Source organism: Lynx rufus, unplaced genomic scaffold (assembly GCF_022079265.1).
Source record: "Lynx rufus isolate CCGP_SWC_20201006 ecotype Redwood Valley unplaced genomic scaffold, mLynRuf1.p SCAF_13, whole genome shotgun sequence".
Classification (NCBI taxonomy): Eukaryota; Metazoa; Chordata; class Mammalia; order Carnivora; family Felidae; genus Lynx; species Lynx rufus.
The window spans coordinates 33,669,243-33,684,151 of record NW_025814827.1 but is presented as its reverse complement, the minus strand read 5'-3'; the positions used below and the strand labels follow the sequence as shown (position 1 = coordinate 33,684,151).

The 14,909-nt window shown below is 50.2% G+C and overlaps 1 protein-coding gene across 1 annotated transcript; it reads right to left on the bottom strand.

The window, feature by feature from the left end:
* Window positions 1–12,717: 12,717 nt before the first annotated feature.
* On the bottom strand, window positions 12,718–14,065 carry RHOV (ras homolog family member V). Its single transcript, XM_047074505.1, has 3 exons — window positions 13,843–14,065; window positions 13,588–13,646; window positions 12,718–13,414 (listed from the first exon to the last, which is right to left on the bottom strand). Exons 1-3 carry the CDS (start codon window positions 14,048–14,050, stop codon window positions 12,971–12,973), a joined length of 711 nt encoding a protein of 236 aa, XP_046930461.1. The 5' UTR covers window positions 14,051–14,065; the 3' UTR covers window positions 12,718–12,970.
* Between the last annotated feature and the right edge of the window lie 844 nt (window positions 14,066–14,909).

Below are 14,909 nucleotides of genomic sequence, written 5' to 3'. Positions count from 1 at the left end.
AGGTATCCCACTCCAGCCCACACCCCTCCACTTGTGTCAGCCAACTTTTGTTTGGTGCAAAAAAAAAAAAAATCCTTTAATTCATCTTTTTTAAGTTTATTTGAAAGAAAGAGAACTTGTGCACGTGAGTAGGGGAGGGGCAGAGAATGAGGAAGAGAAAGAATCCCAAGCAGGCTCTGTGCTGTCAGTGCAGAGCCAGAGAGGGGGTTCAATCTCATGAACTTTGAGATCACGACCTGAGCCAAAACCACAAGTCAGATGCTCAACCAACTGGGCCACCCAGGCACCCTCTTTAATTCATTTCTTCAACAAATTACATACTGAGCTTCTGTGTGCCAGGTACCGCCAATCTGATATTTGTCAAGATAAGCACATAGGAAGCACCTATGTATCTCAAGTCATTGCCTCAGCACACAGCCCTGTGATGAAGGTTCTATTATCCCCGGTTTACAGGAAGCTGATTCAGCAAAGCTGAGTTCCCAGGGTCCTGGAGCTGGTACTGGAGGGCCAGATTCAAACCCTAACATGAGTCTAGTGTTACCAAAGAGATACTTTTAGATTGTAATAATTACTACACAGGAAAATAACACAGGAATGTGAGAGGTTGTAGGCTACCTTTAAATGATTGAGGGTGAATGTACATACTTGACTCATACAAGTGTCCAGCTCAATTGATTTCCATCACTGCACACACCCAGAAGGCAAGACCCAGATCAAGAAGCAGAACCTTTCTAGCACCCTTTTGATGGCTAACTCTCACACTTCTGTGTTTTTGTACCTGTTGTGCTCAGCCTGGACCACATCCTCCTTTCTCATCTTTCAGCCTAATCCTTACTCCCCAAATGCTCCCGCACACATCCAGGGAGGGGAGAAAACACCCTGGCATCTGCTAACAGAACCCTGAGCATGGAGTGCCCCTTTCGCCTTTCTGTTTACTTAGCTGTCTTCCCTCTGGGTTGTGAGCTCCTGGAGACAACAGATGGTAACGTAATCTTCTCTGGGTCTCCATCACCCCACATCCCCTCCATGACCTTAGTAAATGGTAATGGATAGATGACAGGGGCGGGGCTTGCTACTGTGCTTTGGCTGATTCCATTTCATAGGCCATTCATCCATCCATCCTCTAAATGGATTTGGTCCTTCTAGTCCCCCTAGCACTGGGGACAACCCCCATTATCTCTTGGATCTCCGAAGCACTTCCAAAGCTGAGGTGATTAATGACTCATTAAATGCTGTATCCCAATGCCTAGAACAGTGATCAACCCTTACAAATGCTTATAAGTGTTGGACAGAAAGGAACGTCCTCCTCTGAGGGAGGGATGGAGATGAAGTGAGAAAATGCTAAGCAAAGCGCCATCCCCAGTAAGATCTGGGATGGAGGGAGGAGTCAGCCAGGTCAGCTACGGTGCTGGGAGGAAGGATTGCACAGGGGCCGCTAGGGGGCACTTTCACCACCCAGCTGGTACTGTGTTTCACTGCAAAGGTTTGAGAAAAGGGTACTCAGTCCCAGGCAGGTGGCAGGTGTGAAGCAATGAAAGCGGAGACGCAGTCCCTGCTCTTTTGGAGCTAACACTGTAGAGTGCCGCCAGAAGGAATGCAAATACTGTTAAAAAATTGGTCCCTAAGCTGCTTGTTTCTGTGACTTTCCCGGCCATCCTCACCCAAGTGACTCCCTTTCTTAGAACTTTCACAACTCCATTCCTTTGTACAGGCAGTAGTATCTACCTCAAATGCCTCTTTGCCCCAGGAAACCTCTACACACCCTGTGATGAAGCTCAAAAAGCCTTCCTTGTTTCTTCAGCCAAAGCCCATCGCTGTTCTTTCTGCTGCACACACATGGCCCGTGGTAGTGTATGCCTGCCCTCATCTGGAGGAGGCTCCTCAGGGCAGGGATGGGGATAGTTTTTTTTCTTTTTTTCTTTTTTAAAATTTATTTAAGTAATCTCTACACCTAATATGGGTCTCGAACCCACGACCCTGAAATCAAGAATTGCATCCTCCTTGGACTGAGCCAGCCAGGCACCCTGGGGATGGGGTCTTATTTATCTTGTATTCCCCATGCCAGGCCCTGCTTGTGGATACAAGGTGTCCAACAAATGGCTGTTGAATAAAGCAGAGGTTGGTCAAGCCGTGGAAATCAAGAGGGAGGTTGAGAAATGGCTTCATGGAGGAGGTAAAAAAAGAGATGAGCAGGTGGGTGTGGGTGTTCCAGGCATAACAAAGTCATAGTGAGTAAAAACCAGGCAGTGAAGATCACGGGTCTTGTTTTCATTGGGGATCAACAAGTTGCTCAGTCTGGCTGAAGCACTGAGAGGGAAAGCCGGGAACTTGGTGGGTAGAGACTACATTGATGAACACATTGGTGAAGACAGATTTGAGCAGGGGAAGGAGCAATTCAGACTACGCTTTAAAGAATGGTTAGGTAGGGGCGCCTGGGTGGCGCAGTCGGTTAAGCGTCCGACTTCAGCCAGGTCACGATCTCGCGGTCCGTGAGTTCGAGCCCCGCGTCAGGCTCTGGGCTGATGGCTCGGAGCCTGGAGCCTGTTTCCGATTCTGTGTCTCCCTCTCTCTCTGCCCCTCCCCCGTTCATGCTCTGTCTCTCTCTGTCCCAAAAATAAATAAACGTTGAAAAAAAAAAAATTTAAAAAAAAAGAATGGTTAGGTAAACAGGCCATATCACTGGAGGTTGGACCACAGGAGAGGGAAAGAGGGAGGAAGCCACACTAAGTAAATTGGGGCAACCTGTGTAAAGGATAGTAGTAGATGTGCAGTAAAGTCTAGTCAAAAAGTTGCATGCCAGCAGGGCACCTTGGTGTCTCAGTCACTTGAGCGTCCGACTTCGGCTCAGGCCATGGTCTTGTTGGTGGTGAGTTTGAGTCCCGTGTCAGGTTTTGGGCTGACAGCTCAGAGCCTGGAGTCTGCTTCAGATCCTGTGTCTTCCTCTCTCTCTGCCCCCTCTACCACTCGCTCTCTCTCTCAAAAATAAATAAACATTAAAAAAAAAGTTGCACGCTGGCAGCCAACCATGCTTTGACACAGTGGTTTAATTTTTTTGATTATTTACTAACATTAAAAAAAAATCCACTTTTCTAGCTTTTGGGGAAAGCGTGGGAGACTGGCAATCTGGGACCCACATTCCTGCAGCAATCCAGGCACTGAGTTTGGGTCCTCATGAGCTGGGCAGGCACTAACCCATCCAGAGCCCCCACCCAGGCTGCCGCTCCAGGCAGTCAACCTTGGGACCCCCATCGTCTTGTCCCTTATAACCCAACCGCTCTTCCCATATTGGGAAGTTTTCTCCAAAACCTATTGGGCCCAACAATTCAAATAAACACTGACAAAAACTGGGTTTTCTCCCAAACTCAACCCTGCCCACTTAAACAAACAGCCCTGAATGAGGAGTGGTTTTCTGTATTGCACAAGACCACTCCCTTCCCCACCCAACCCCTAGACTAAAGCCTGGGAAGGCACTTTTCAAGTCCCCTTGGGAGGGGTTGTTGTCAATAACACCACCTGATAGCCCCAAGTCCAGAAGGCCAGCTTCAGTGGGGTGGAGGAGAGGTGGTCCAAACTCTCCCACGGGTTCTCCCAGAGTGCCTGCAGTTTTTTCCCCCAAACTGCAGTGGCTCCTGGGGGGGGCTTCTATCAGGGGAGCCTGGAGCCAGGAGGACCAAGGAAATAAACCAGGAAAGAAGTGGAGAAGCTCCTCGTTGTGGGGTTAAAAAAAAAAAAGAAAAAGAAAAAAAGGCTATATGTTTAAAACACCAAAACAGGGTGGCTCAGTCTGTTAAGCGTTCGACTCTTCGGCTCAGGGCATGATCTAGTGATTCATGAGTTCGAGTCCCATGTGGGGCTCAGTGCTGATAGCTCGGAGTCTGGAGCCTGCTTCAGATTCTGTATCTCCCTCTCTGCCCCTCCCCTGCTTGTATTCTATCTCTTTCTCAAAATAAATAAAAAAAAAATACAAGAACCTCAAAACTGGAAAAGGATATTTACCCAAATGTTCCAGTGTTATCTCTCTAGTTTTCTTTTGTCAGCCTGCATTCTCTAAATTTTCTACAATAAATGTCTATTGCTTTTGTAATAAGAAAAAGTTAATCTTTTGAAAAAGTATTCAGATATATTCCAGGAAGAAACAAATCATCAGACCATGCAGCTCTGTGCCGGGGAGGGAAAAGACGAGGGAGCGTCTGAGATCTGGGGAAAGGGGAAGCTGGAAGGCTCAGTACCTGGAGTGTGCAGAGGAAGAATCGGGGTCAGCGGAGCCTTCAGGTTTTCTGTCCTGGGAGCCAGGGTGGGTGGCAGCGTCACCGGCAGAAACACGGCCCAGTGGGAGGGGCAGCGTTGAGAGAACCAGGCCCCAGGTACCAGCTGGAGACTGGTTTCACTGATTTTATTGTTGATTACTTAGTTTTTGTTTGCTTATGCCTTGCCTTCCTGAGGAAGAATTTAAAGGCAGCTTAAAAGGATCTATAAAGTATGAGATAATATGAGTATAAAGTAGGAAGAAGGCAAGAAAGAGCAAGAAGGAATGTTAAAAAAAGCCAGGAGCAAGGCAAAAACATACGAGTTTTGTAGTCTTTGGGCCAGTCAGCACTGCATTTTCCTGCTGCAGGTGCATCCTGGTAAGTCCCTAACACTCTAGCGGTGAGGTTCTGGGCTTGGTGGAGAGGGTCCAGTGCCTGGATTCGGGAGTAGGCTGGGTAGGGGGAAATGGAGGAGTGGGAGATTGCTGGGAGAAACTCTGGACCTTGAGACAGAACCTCTTCTTGGAGGGAGAAGACCCAAAGGAGGAGTGCTTGGAGGGGTGGCAGGAGGCCTGGAAGAGAGCAGTTCAAAAGTGAAGAGTTTCAAAGCCTGCTGGGGTCAGGAAGGAGCCAGCTAAGGAGAAGAGCCAGGTGGAAACCTGGTGAAGGCGGGGAGTGGAGTTGTGGGTGGAGGCAGTTGCAGGTGTCGTGGGGGAGGGGACAAGGGCCAGCACCCTTTCCACGGACAGCTGTGGGTGGAGGAGAGGCCTGTGCTAGGTTTTAAGCATTCTCCCAAATGATCCCTTTTGTAACCAATTTAGGACTTGGGTTAACCAGGCTGACTCTCAAAGAGAGGGTTAACCTGTGGCTCTCAAAGAGAGGTACATCACAGCCTATGAAAAGTAAAGGACCAGATGACAAGGTCCTTTCTATCCCCAAATCATGATGTTGGTCTCTGGTTACAGACTTGAGATCCCTGAGTGCAGAGCTGAGGGAGGCTGTCAAACTGTTGAGGCCCAGAGAGGGGCAGTGACCAGCCCAAGGTTAAATAGCCAGTAGTTGGGGACAGAGCTAGGCCAGTGTTCCTGAGCCCCAAACTTTTTGCTCTGACATCATCTTCTCTAGAAGACTAGACTCCTGGCTTTGGTTTTGGTCCTTTCTCTGGAAGTGGGACAAAAGAGCCAGGTGCCAGGCCAAGAAGCTGTCAGGGCTGGTCCCAAGCCCCAGAATGCTGGGAACCCAAAGTCCACACCCATGTAAACACAGGCCAGCACTGATACCTCTTACTTGGCTCTCAATAGCTTCCTCTAAATCAGTTCCCCGCTATTATCTTGCTTATCCCTGCAGGTCCCCTGGGAGCCAGGGAGGGGCAGAAAGTATAAGCCCCACTTCCCAACCGAGAGAAACTCAGACAAGGAGGAAGGCGGTAATTTGCCCAAAGTCACCCAGCAAGTCAGGGATGGAGCTGAAACAGGGGGGCCCCATGGAGATGAGGTGGTCAGTATAGCACATGGTCTATTGGGCAGTGCTCCAGGAATGAAGTATCCCCTGTCTCACCAGGACAGTGATCTCACTGTGCCCAGAGGGAGACCCCTGGGGACAGGCTCTGCTTGCTCCCCAACTGGTGCAGGGTACTGGAGAGGGAGAGCATATGGGCAGAGGCAGCAGAACATGGCCACAGGTCTGAGGGAGGAAGCCATCATGGATCAGGTGTCCCTGGATGGGGTCTGTGCTGCCTGATTTTCTCCCAGCTTCAAGGAGGCCCGAGGGAACCTATCTGCCCCCACTTGGCCCAAAGGCTCCCCTGCTGCCCTTCACTGCCAAGGGGCCAGCGAGTCATCTGGACACCTGGAGAGAGAAGCAGATTGGTACAGGTGAGGGTCAAGGAGGCCATATTGCTGGTGACAATGACTGACTCTGTCTTCCAAAGGGGTTACAAGTAGGGTGAACATAGGACAGGTATTTTTTTTTGTAATGTTTTATTTATTTTTGGGAGAGAGAGTATGAGCAGGGGAGGGACAGAGATAGAGGGGGACAGAGAATCTGAAGAAGGCTCTGTGCTGACAGCAGCAAGCCTGATGTGGGGTTCGAAGCCACAAACCACGAATGAGATCATGACCTGAGCCAAAGTCGGATGCTCAACCGACTGAGCCACCCAGGTGCCCCAAGGATGGGTATTAATATAGGTCCTATTCAATCTTAAAAATATCCTGAATCTGGGCGCCTGGGTGGCTCAGTCGGTTGAGCATCCGACTTCAGCTCAGGTCATGATCTCGTGGTTTACAAGTTCAGGCCCTCCATCGGACTCTCTGCTAACAGCTCAGAGCCTGGAGCCTGCTTCAGATTCTCTCTGCCCCTCCTCCACTTGTGCTCTCTCTTTCTCTCTCTCAAAAGTAAGTAAAAACATTTAAAAATTAAAAAATATATATCCTGAATCTGACAATGATTTTCACGGTCCTCCCAGTTGTGGGACAAATCCTCTGTTCAGTGGAGAAAGCCTTGAAAATGTTCCACTAGGAGGGCAGTCCTAGTTCAGTGCCGACATCTCTCCCCACAACTCACCTCCAGCCCTGTCTCTCTCTGCCCCACTCCTCAGCCTAGAAAAACCAAATCTGTCCCATGACTGCCAGCCCTGCCCTCTAAGAGAATCACTTCTAGGCGGCAGAAACCTAGAGCTCTGGGTGGCTCACCAGAAAGAGGCCTGGTCCCAGAGTCAGGAAACTCACATCCGAGGCCCAGCTTGGCCTGCACCTTGGTCAGGGGACTCTGTGCTTCGGTCTTTTCATCTAAAAATTGGAGCTGATGAGAGCCGCCAGGCCTATCCTGAAGTTCAGGTGTAAGAACAGAAGGTGATAAGGCTGCCTCATCGCTGCTGCAATCAGGGGCAGAAAGCAGTGATTCCCTGGGACAGCCAGTGCTGCCCAGGCCCAGGAAGTCACTCCCTGCTGTTGTCACAGGGTGACTAATGTGGCCCCTTGGCTGGCTGAGTCCTGCTCACCCTGGAGGATCTGGCACAGGCCCAAGGAGGGAGCTGACGGTGCAGCCCTGTGGGAGCTGGGTTCCTGGCAGCCAGGTACGGTGGGCAGGTCTGACCTGTGAGAGCCGCGGTTATCGCCTGGGGCCTGGGCTGGTTGCAAAAGGGGCTGGTGCTCCTGACGCAGTCTGCTCTCGGTCTCGCTCACTCTCCCAAGCTGGTTCCCAGGAGAATGGGGAGCTCAGGGAGGGTGCGTCACGCCCGCCCTGGGCACCACTCTGCTCCCAGGGGGAAAGCAGGCAAGACACCCCTCCTTCGGGTGCACACACACTCACACGCAGAACAAGGATGCCTACGGAGAGAGACCCCACTCACAGATCCACACAGAACTGGGCCCAGGCACACATGAACACATAGACACTAGGCCCAACCTACATGTGCACACACAGGCGCAGAGATCAACATATACACCCAGACACACACATAGATTTGTGTATAATACACACTCATCTAGGGGCAGACCTCATGCAGGTATACAGACATACAAATGCAGGGCTGTACACATCTTGCCTAAAGACAGACACTACATTTACAGACATAGATACATAGACTTGCACATATATGGCATTATTCTGAGTTTTGCACAAAGACGATACCCACTTTAAATATGCACGAACAAAAACAGGGACACACAGAAATGTACGTGAACACAAATATATAATATACATGCAACTTGTCATCATTTAGTATTTATTGAACACCCACAATCTGCTAGTCATGCTCCAACAAAAAGAGCAACCCCCCCACCACCACCCGAGTCATACATACACAGAAACCCAAGCTCTCTCATAAGAGTCACTTGGGATTATATGAGATCCAGTCTCCAAACCAAAAATGAACTTTTTTTCTGTAAATGGTCACCGACCCATGGTGGAAAAAATAATCAAATGTCGATGTAGTATCATTTATAATAGGAAAAAAATTAGGGGCTCCGGGGTGGCTCAGTCAGTTAAGCGTCTGACTTCGGCCTAGGTCATGATCTCATGATTCGTGAGTTCTAGCCCTGCTTCGGGCTCTGTGCTGACAGCTCAGAGCCTAGAGCCTGCTTCAGATTCTGTCTACCTCTCCCCCTGCTCGTGCTCTGTCTCTCTCTGTCTTTCAAAAATAAATAAATGTTAAAAAAAAAATTAAAGGAAAACAACCTAAGTGCTCCCAAATCGGGATCTAGTCAAAGAAAGTATGGTCAGGGTGAAACAGTAAGCAAATATACAAATATGGGTACAGCCTCTGGTCAGAGTTTATAACATGAAAAACACTGTTAAAATTCTATATATTGGAGCACCTGACTGGCTCAGTTGGTAGAGCATGCAACTCTTGGTCTTGGGGCTGTGAGTTCCAGGCCCACATTGGGTATATATTTTTTAAGTATTAGAAAGTATTTTTACTCTTTTTTTAATATATATATATATATTTTTAAGTAATCTCTACACCCAACATGGGACTCAAACTCACAATTCCAAAATCAAGAGTCACATGTTCTACCAACTAAGCCAGCCAAGCACCCCTATTTTTTTTATTTTTTTAATGTTTACTCATTTTTGAGAGACAGAGTGTGAGTGGGGGAGGGGCAGAGATAGAGGGAGACGTAGAATCCAAAGAAGGCTCCAGGCTCTGAGCTGTCAACAGAGACTCCTATATGGGACTCGAACTCACAGGCTATGAGATCATGACCTGAGCTGAAGTTGGATGCTTAACCAACTGAGCCGCTCAGGTGCTTCTATTCTTTTAAATAAGCTCTACCCCCAGTGTGAAGCTTGAACTCACGACTCCTAGACCAAGAGCTTCATGCTCTGCTCCACTGACTGAGCCAGTCAGGCACCCCTGTTAAATTTTTAAATGAAAAAAAAAAAACCCAAAAATACAAAATTGTATATACAGCATGACCAGAAAATAAGTATTTCAAAAATATGCACAGAATAGGCTGGAAGGAAGTACATCAAAATGTTACTACTGATGATCTTTAGGAATTAAGAATATTACTAAAGTTTTAATCTTCTAGTTCTTGGGATTTTCTAATTTTCCTATGAGTATTTATTATGGGAGAATAAACATTTAAAAATCAGCTAAGCGTTGGTTACATAGACATTAAAAATAATTTACATTTGGGGCACCTGGATGGCTCAGTCGGTCAGGCATCTGACTCTTGGTTTCAGCTCAGGTCATGATCTCATGGTTCATGGGTCTGAGCCATGCATCAGTGTCTGTGCTGACAGCACAGAACCTGCTAGGGATTCTCTGTCTCCCTCTGTCTCTGCCCCTTGCCTCACACTGTCTCTGGCTTTCTCAAAATAAATAAACTTAAAAAACAAACAAACAATTTACATCCATAAGGCCATGGAAGAATGTAGATGTAAGAAACACACAATTTTATCTGATTAATATAATTAATACTTTTAAATTTAGATTCAAGACTGGAAAGAGAGAGGAAAAGGGCAAAGGAAAGAGATAAGAATAGATATTATAGAGAGAAACAGAAGCAGAGTGATTGGTGGGTTTGGAACCAGAGGTAAATCCCACCTGTCCTGCATGGGGTTGGTCCCTGCGTCTCTGAGGGCCTTTCCAGCAAGCCATTGCTCTTAGGCCTACCTCCAGGCTTCAGTAACACATATCTGGAGCTGAACTTGAACCTCAGAGTCCCTTCCATGGCTCACTGGTTGGCTTTTTATCATAAGCACTTAAGGGCCAGCAGCAAACATTGCCTGAGTCCAAGACCCCATGGGAGCACAGAGGCATGAGAGGACTTTCTATTTCGCTGGGAAGATGCAGCCTGAGTAAGTAACCAAATTCAGAGTGCCCTTGAAATGCCAAGAGAGCAGTGCAGACACTAATACCAGTAAGAGACACTTCCTGGAAAAGGGGAGTATTGGATGGTCAGAAGAGAAACAGGACACAGGGTGGTGAGGGGTGGGGTGGGTGTACTTTGCAAACTAAAGGATTTGGCAAAAGCAAAGACTTGGGCATCAGAAGTCAAAAAATAATTGGGGATCAGGGAATGGGATCACTGGGACCAGCTGGCCTGGTCCAGGTTGGTGTCAGATTTGAAAAGGCCTTGAATGCTAAATGAGGGCCTGGGAGTTCACTGCAGGCAATGAGGGCTGGTAAGTCCTGAGTCAGAGAGCTGCCAAAGTGAAGGCAGCAACACTGGAGGACCTAGATGGAGAGCAGCAGTGGCAGGGATGGAGAGGGCAAGGCTGACAGAGGTGCCGAACAGGCTCAGTGACCCAGCAGAAGAGACATAGTGCCATGGATGTGCTGGTACCATCAGAGAGTTAGGGAAGAAGCTGCAGGTGGGGGGGGGGGCCCTGAGATCACCTGATTAGACTTACTCCCCCATTTCATGGCACCTCTGAGTCCCCTTGGAGCAGTTTGAAAACCTTTATTCCAGAATCCTGAGTATTTTTTTTTTGAAGTAGACTCATTGGCCAACATGGACTTGAACTCACAACCCTAAGATTGAGAATCACATGCTCTACTGAATGAGCCAGCCAGGCATCCCCAGAATCCTGAGTCCTTCGTGTTGCAAATGAGGACTTTGAGGCACACAGAAGGGAAATGATTTGCTTAAGGTCATGGTTGATGTCACGGCCTGAACTTGAACCCAGGTCTCTGCCCTAGAGGGATGTGAGTTAGGCTGGGTTGAGGTAACAGAGGCTGTTTAGCTGGGGTGTGAGACCCCTCAGAACCTGGCTGCAATAGTACAGCCCCAGCACCTCTACCTGAGGGGCAAGGGGACAAGGGCAGATGGGATGGCTGGAGCTCTTGGGGATGGGCCCTGGTGGGACAGGAGCTGGATAGTCTTGGCTAACACTAAATTGGGAGATTATCTAAGATTTCACTTGGCTAGGATTTCTGTCCCTCAGCCCTGCTCTTTACACAGGCAGCTGTTACTTCCTGCAGAGGGAGCCGGGCTGGGACAAGGGTGCACACTCACCTAGCCCAGCAGTTGCTTAGCAGGTGTGCCTTAGAAATACCTCTCCATAGTAATGACACTTAGCCATGTATGGAACTCTAGTTTGCACTTGAGGTATTACCTTTTTTCTCCAGGGCTCACTTTCTTTGTGGGTAAAGAAAGTGTGTGTTTCCCCCCAAGGTACCCTTTAAAGTTTCTTCTAGCTCCAATTCCAGGGAATCTTCTCTGGATCCCTGCTCCTCTCCAAGTCATCACCCAATAAACCCTCACTCCCCAGGATTTCTGGGTCTAAACTGCTATTTAAATTACTGAAAACACGCACCTTGACCTTTAGTAGGTCCTTATGTGGACTTTGAGTGCCAAAACTGAAGACTAGGTCCAACCAACTTGACCCAGAAGTTTGGCCAGTGGTTGAGGTTTAGGCTGTATGGAGTTATGTCATTCTCAGGCTCTGAGCCAAGTGGCCCCCTACCCCGAGACCCTGTGGACAGTTAGAAGGATCAGAGCAGGAAGGTTAGAGGGCCTAGCACTGCCCAGAGCCCCAGTGATGAGCGAGGTGCTCTAGAAAGGAGGGGGAGAGGGGAGGGGCACTACCCGCCTGGTGAGGTCATGGGAAAGCAGCTCTGGCGCTGACACCTGGGGAAACCCGTTCCTAGGCTGCTTCCCACGCTAGCTCTCCTGGGAACCAGCTAAGCTCCAAGTGGGGAGCCCCAGACCTGTCCCCCCCCCCAGTCCAGTTCCCATCACACTGTCTCATCTAGTGCAGCCCCACCTCTCAGTCTAGCCTCAGTCCTTCAGTACCCAACCTATCTATCCTGGCTATTGGGTCCTGAAGAGGACTCTGAGAGAGCAATGGGCAGACAGCTCCAGGAAATGACACAGAGACAGCAGCTTCAGAAACTTAAGGCTTTATTTGCAGACTCTGTACTGCTCTCTACCTTCTAGGCTGTGGCCTTGGAGAAAGGGGCGACCCCAGCCCCTTCTTCCTTCAGGCTCTAGTTTGCAGCTCCTCCCCCTCTTCTTGCTGGGCCCTGCCTCTCACTTCCTGCCCTGCTCCTGGCCCAGCCAGTTTGGGCAGTGCCTAGGGAGCCCTGAGTCCCAGTTCTTCCCAGGGACCAGCCCCGCCCACCGTGGCCCTGAGGCCTGAGGGCAGCCCAGGTGTCAGCCTTGCTCCTCAGCTGCCCCACTTCTCTGCTCTCCTTGCTCTTCCTCCTTCCAAGCTTAGCCCTCTGACCTGCCTCCTCACCAGCCTCCCTCCAGCCCCAAGGCTCCAAGGCCTCACTTTCTGCTCCCTTTCAATCTCTCATTAACCTCTGTCTTATCCAGTCCATCCCAAACGGCTCTCTAAGTTCTCCACTCTCCTGCTCTTGCCAGGCTCTTCCTCACCCCTGTGCCAAGGAAGGGGTGGGGACCACCACAAGGGGTCCTAATTCAGCCAGGCTGACCTGAGGTCTCCTGGTAAGAAACTGGGAACTGGATCCCAAACTGCTTAGCGGTGGATGACACTGCTAGGACCACCCCACGAAAATCAAAGTGCTGGGATTTCTCTGTGATCTTTGACCACAGAAATCCAACTCAGAGCCTTGCCTCCTCCAGGCCCTGGGCCCACCCTTGCATATTACAGTGGGCAATTAGAGGCCTGTGTCCTCACAGTGTTCAGGTGGAACTAAGTCCCATGAGGTGGCCTGGCCCTGCCAGTATCCCCCTCAAAGGCCCCAGTACCCCAGTTTCCAGAAGTCTGTGGTCTTATGCCTATTACTCCCTAGCTGCTGTGGCTGTTCAAACAAAGCAGAAGAACTTCTTCCATCGGCAGCGAGAGAGGGTTCGCACACCTTTGGCGTTCAATTTCTTCTCCAGCCGGGCTTTGTGTTCAATGGCACTGAGAATAGCTGAGTCAAACACCTCCTTCAAGTTCTTCTGCGTCAAGGCAGAGCACTCAAGGTAGCAGGAGGCCCGGATCTTCTCCGCTAGACCCTGAGCCTGGGGTTGGGGCACTGGGCCCTCCCGGCCCCCCTGGTCCAGCTGAATCAATACATTGACATCGTCCCTCAGGTCGGCCTGGGTGCCTACCAGCAGCACAGGAGCTTGGGGGTTGTGAGTGCGGATCTCGGGCAGCCATTTCTCTGTGATGTTCTGGAAAGAGCTGGGCTGCACTACGCTGAAGCAGGCCAGGAAGACATCAGTATCCGGGTAGCAAAGGGAGCGAAGGCGGTCAAAATCTTCCTAGGATGGTAAGGCCAGATCATTAGTAGGATTATTCCCTGCCGTAGGGAACAGATTCTCGTCACCTGAGGTTGCCGACCTGAGACTCCAAAGGCCCAAGACCATCTCCATTTCTTATCCACCCTCCAGCCCACCTTCTCCCAGACCATTAGAGGCCGCGCCCAACTTCTCACCTGTCCCGCTGTGTCCCAGAGCTCAATGCGTACCGGGGCTCCATCCACCAGGACTTGCACTGCAGGATCAGGGCGGGGGACAGCGAGTCAGGAAGAGCATCTTGGGCCCTACCAGACCTCACCAGCGCCACCTCGGGGCCTGCTTCCGTCCCCCTCCCGTGGCGCTTCCTTGCCCTCCAGTCCCCGCGCCTGCCGCAGCCCCTGGATGCACAACCCCACCCCCAGCCACGCGGCCCCCGGGGCCGTTGAATGTACCAGAGAAGGTGTCCAGCGCTGTGGGCCGGTAGCGCGCGGGGTACCCATTGCAGGTGTAGCTGACGATGAGGCTGCTCTTGCCCACGGCGCCGTCGCCCACCAGCACGCACTTGATGCCCAGCTCCGGGGACGCGCTGCCCCGCCGTGGGGGAGGGGTCGGGGCCCGGAGCGGGGACGACTCGGCCTCGCTCAGCTCCCGCGGGGGCATGGCCCGCTCCGGGGACAGCCCGGGACCAGGCTCCGCTGCGCTCCGGGAAGCAGGTTCTGCAGGGTGCCTCTGAGTCCGCCAAAGCCCGGCGTGCCGGCCAGCCGCTAACCCAGGGTATATGTGGGGGCTCCTCCCACCTCATCTGCATGTCCCGTGCGGCCCGGGACTCCGCCCACCCGCCAAACCCTGTCGGGGCCTCCCGGGGCAGCGCACCCCATGAGGTCCGGCGGTCGCATACCCCGGGAAGGAAGAGAGCCAGGCCGAAAACTGGCGCTCAGAGAATCACGCAGGTACAAGGACAAAGAATCGCCAACATGAGGCAGATCTAGGTATCTTGGCAGAGAAAAATACCCAGGATTTATTGTTAGGAAGAAGAAGCGAGTTGCAGAACACACAATACAGCATGTTCAAATTAAACCTTTGTTCAGATTAAAACAAAAACCTAGATATATGTTTGCACGAGTATAAAAGTCTGGATAGTAATTTTCTTATTAAAGAATGATTTTTAAAAATATACAGATCATGGGAGTGCCTGGCTAGTTCAGTCAGTAGAGCATGAGACTGTTAATCTCAGAGTTGTAAATTCTAGCTCCACATTCCATGTAGAGATTACTTAAAAAAATCTTTAAAACACACACACACACACACACACACACACACAGATGATAAAAAGCCAGAAGATAAACTCAAGCATGAACACACCAGGTGGGAACTTACCACACTCCCAGGGAAAAACTTGCTCTTGATTGGGTTTGAAGACAGGCTTTAAACACCTTCACTATGCTCTGCTAAAGGAATTCAGGGTGCTGGAGAAGCTAGCTGGGGAGGATCTCCAAGGACAATTCAACATTTGAATATT

Coding starts and splice junctions, on each gene's coding strand:
- RHOV (XM_047074505.1), bottom strand. CDS start 14,050: ATGCCCCCGCGGGAGCTGAGCGAGGCCGAGTCGTCCCCGCTCCGGGCC. Junction 13,647..13,842: donor AGCGCTGGACACCTTCTCTG/GTACATTCAACG, acceptor CTGATCCTGCAG/TGCAAGTCCTGGTGGATGGA. Junction 13,415..13,587: donor TCTGGGACACAGCGGGACAG/GTGAGAAGTTGG, acceptor TTACCATCCTAG/GAAGATTTTGACCGCCTTCG.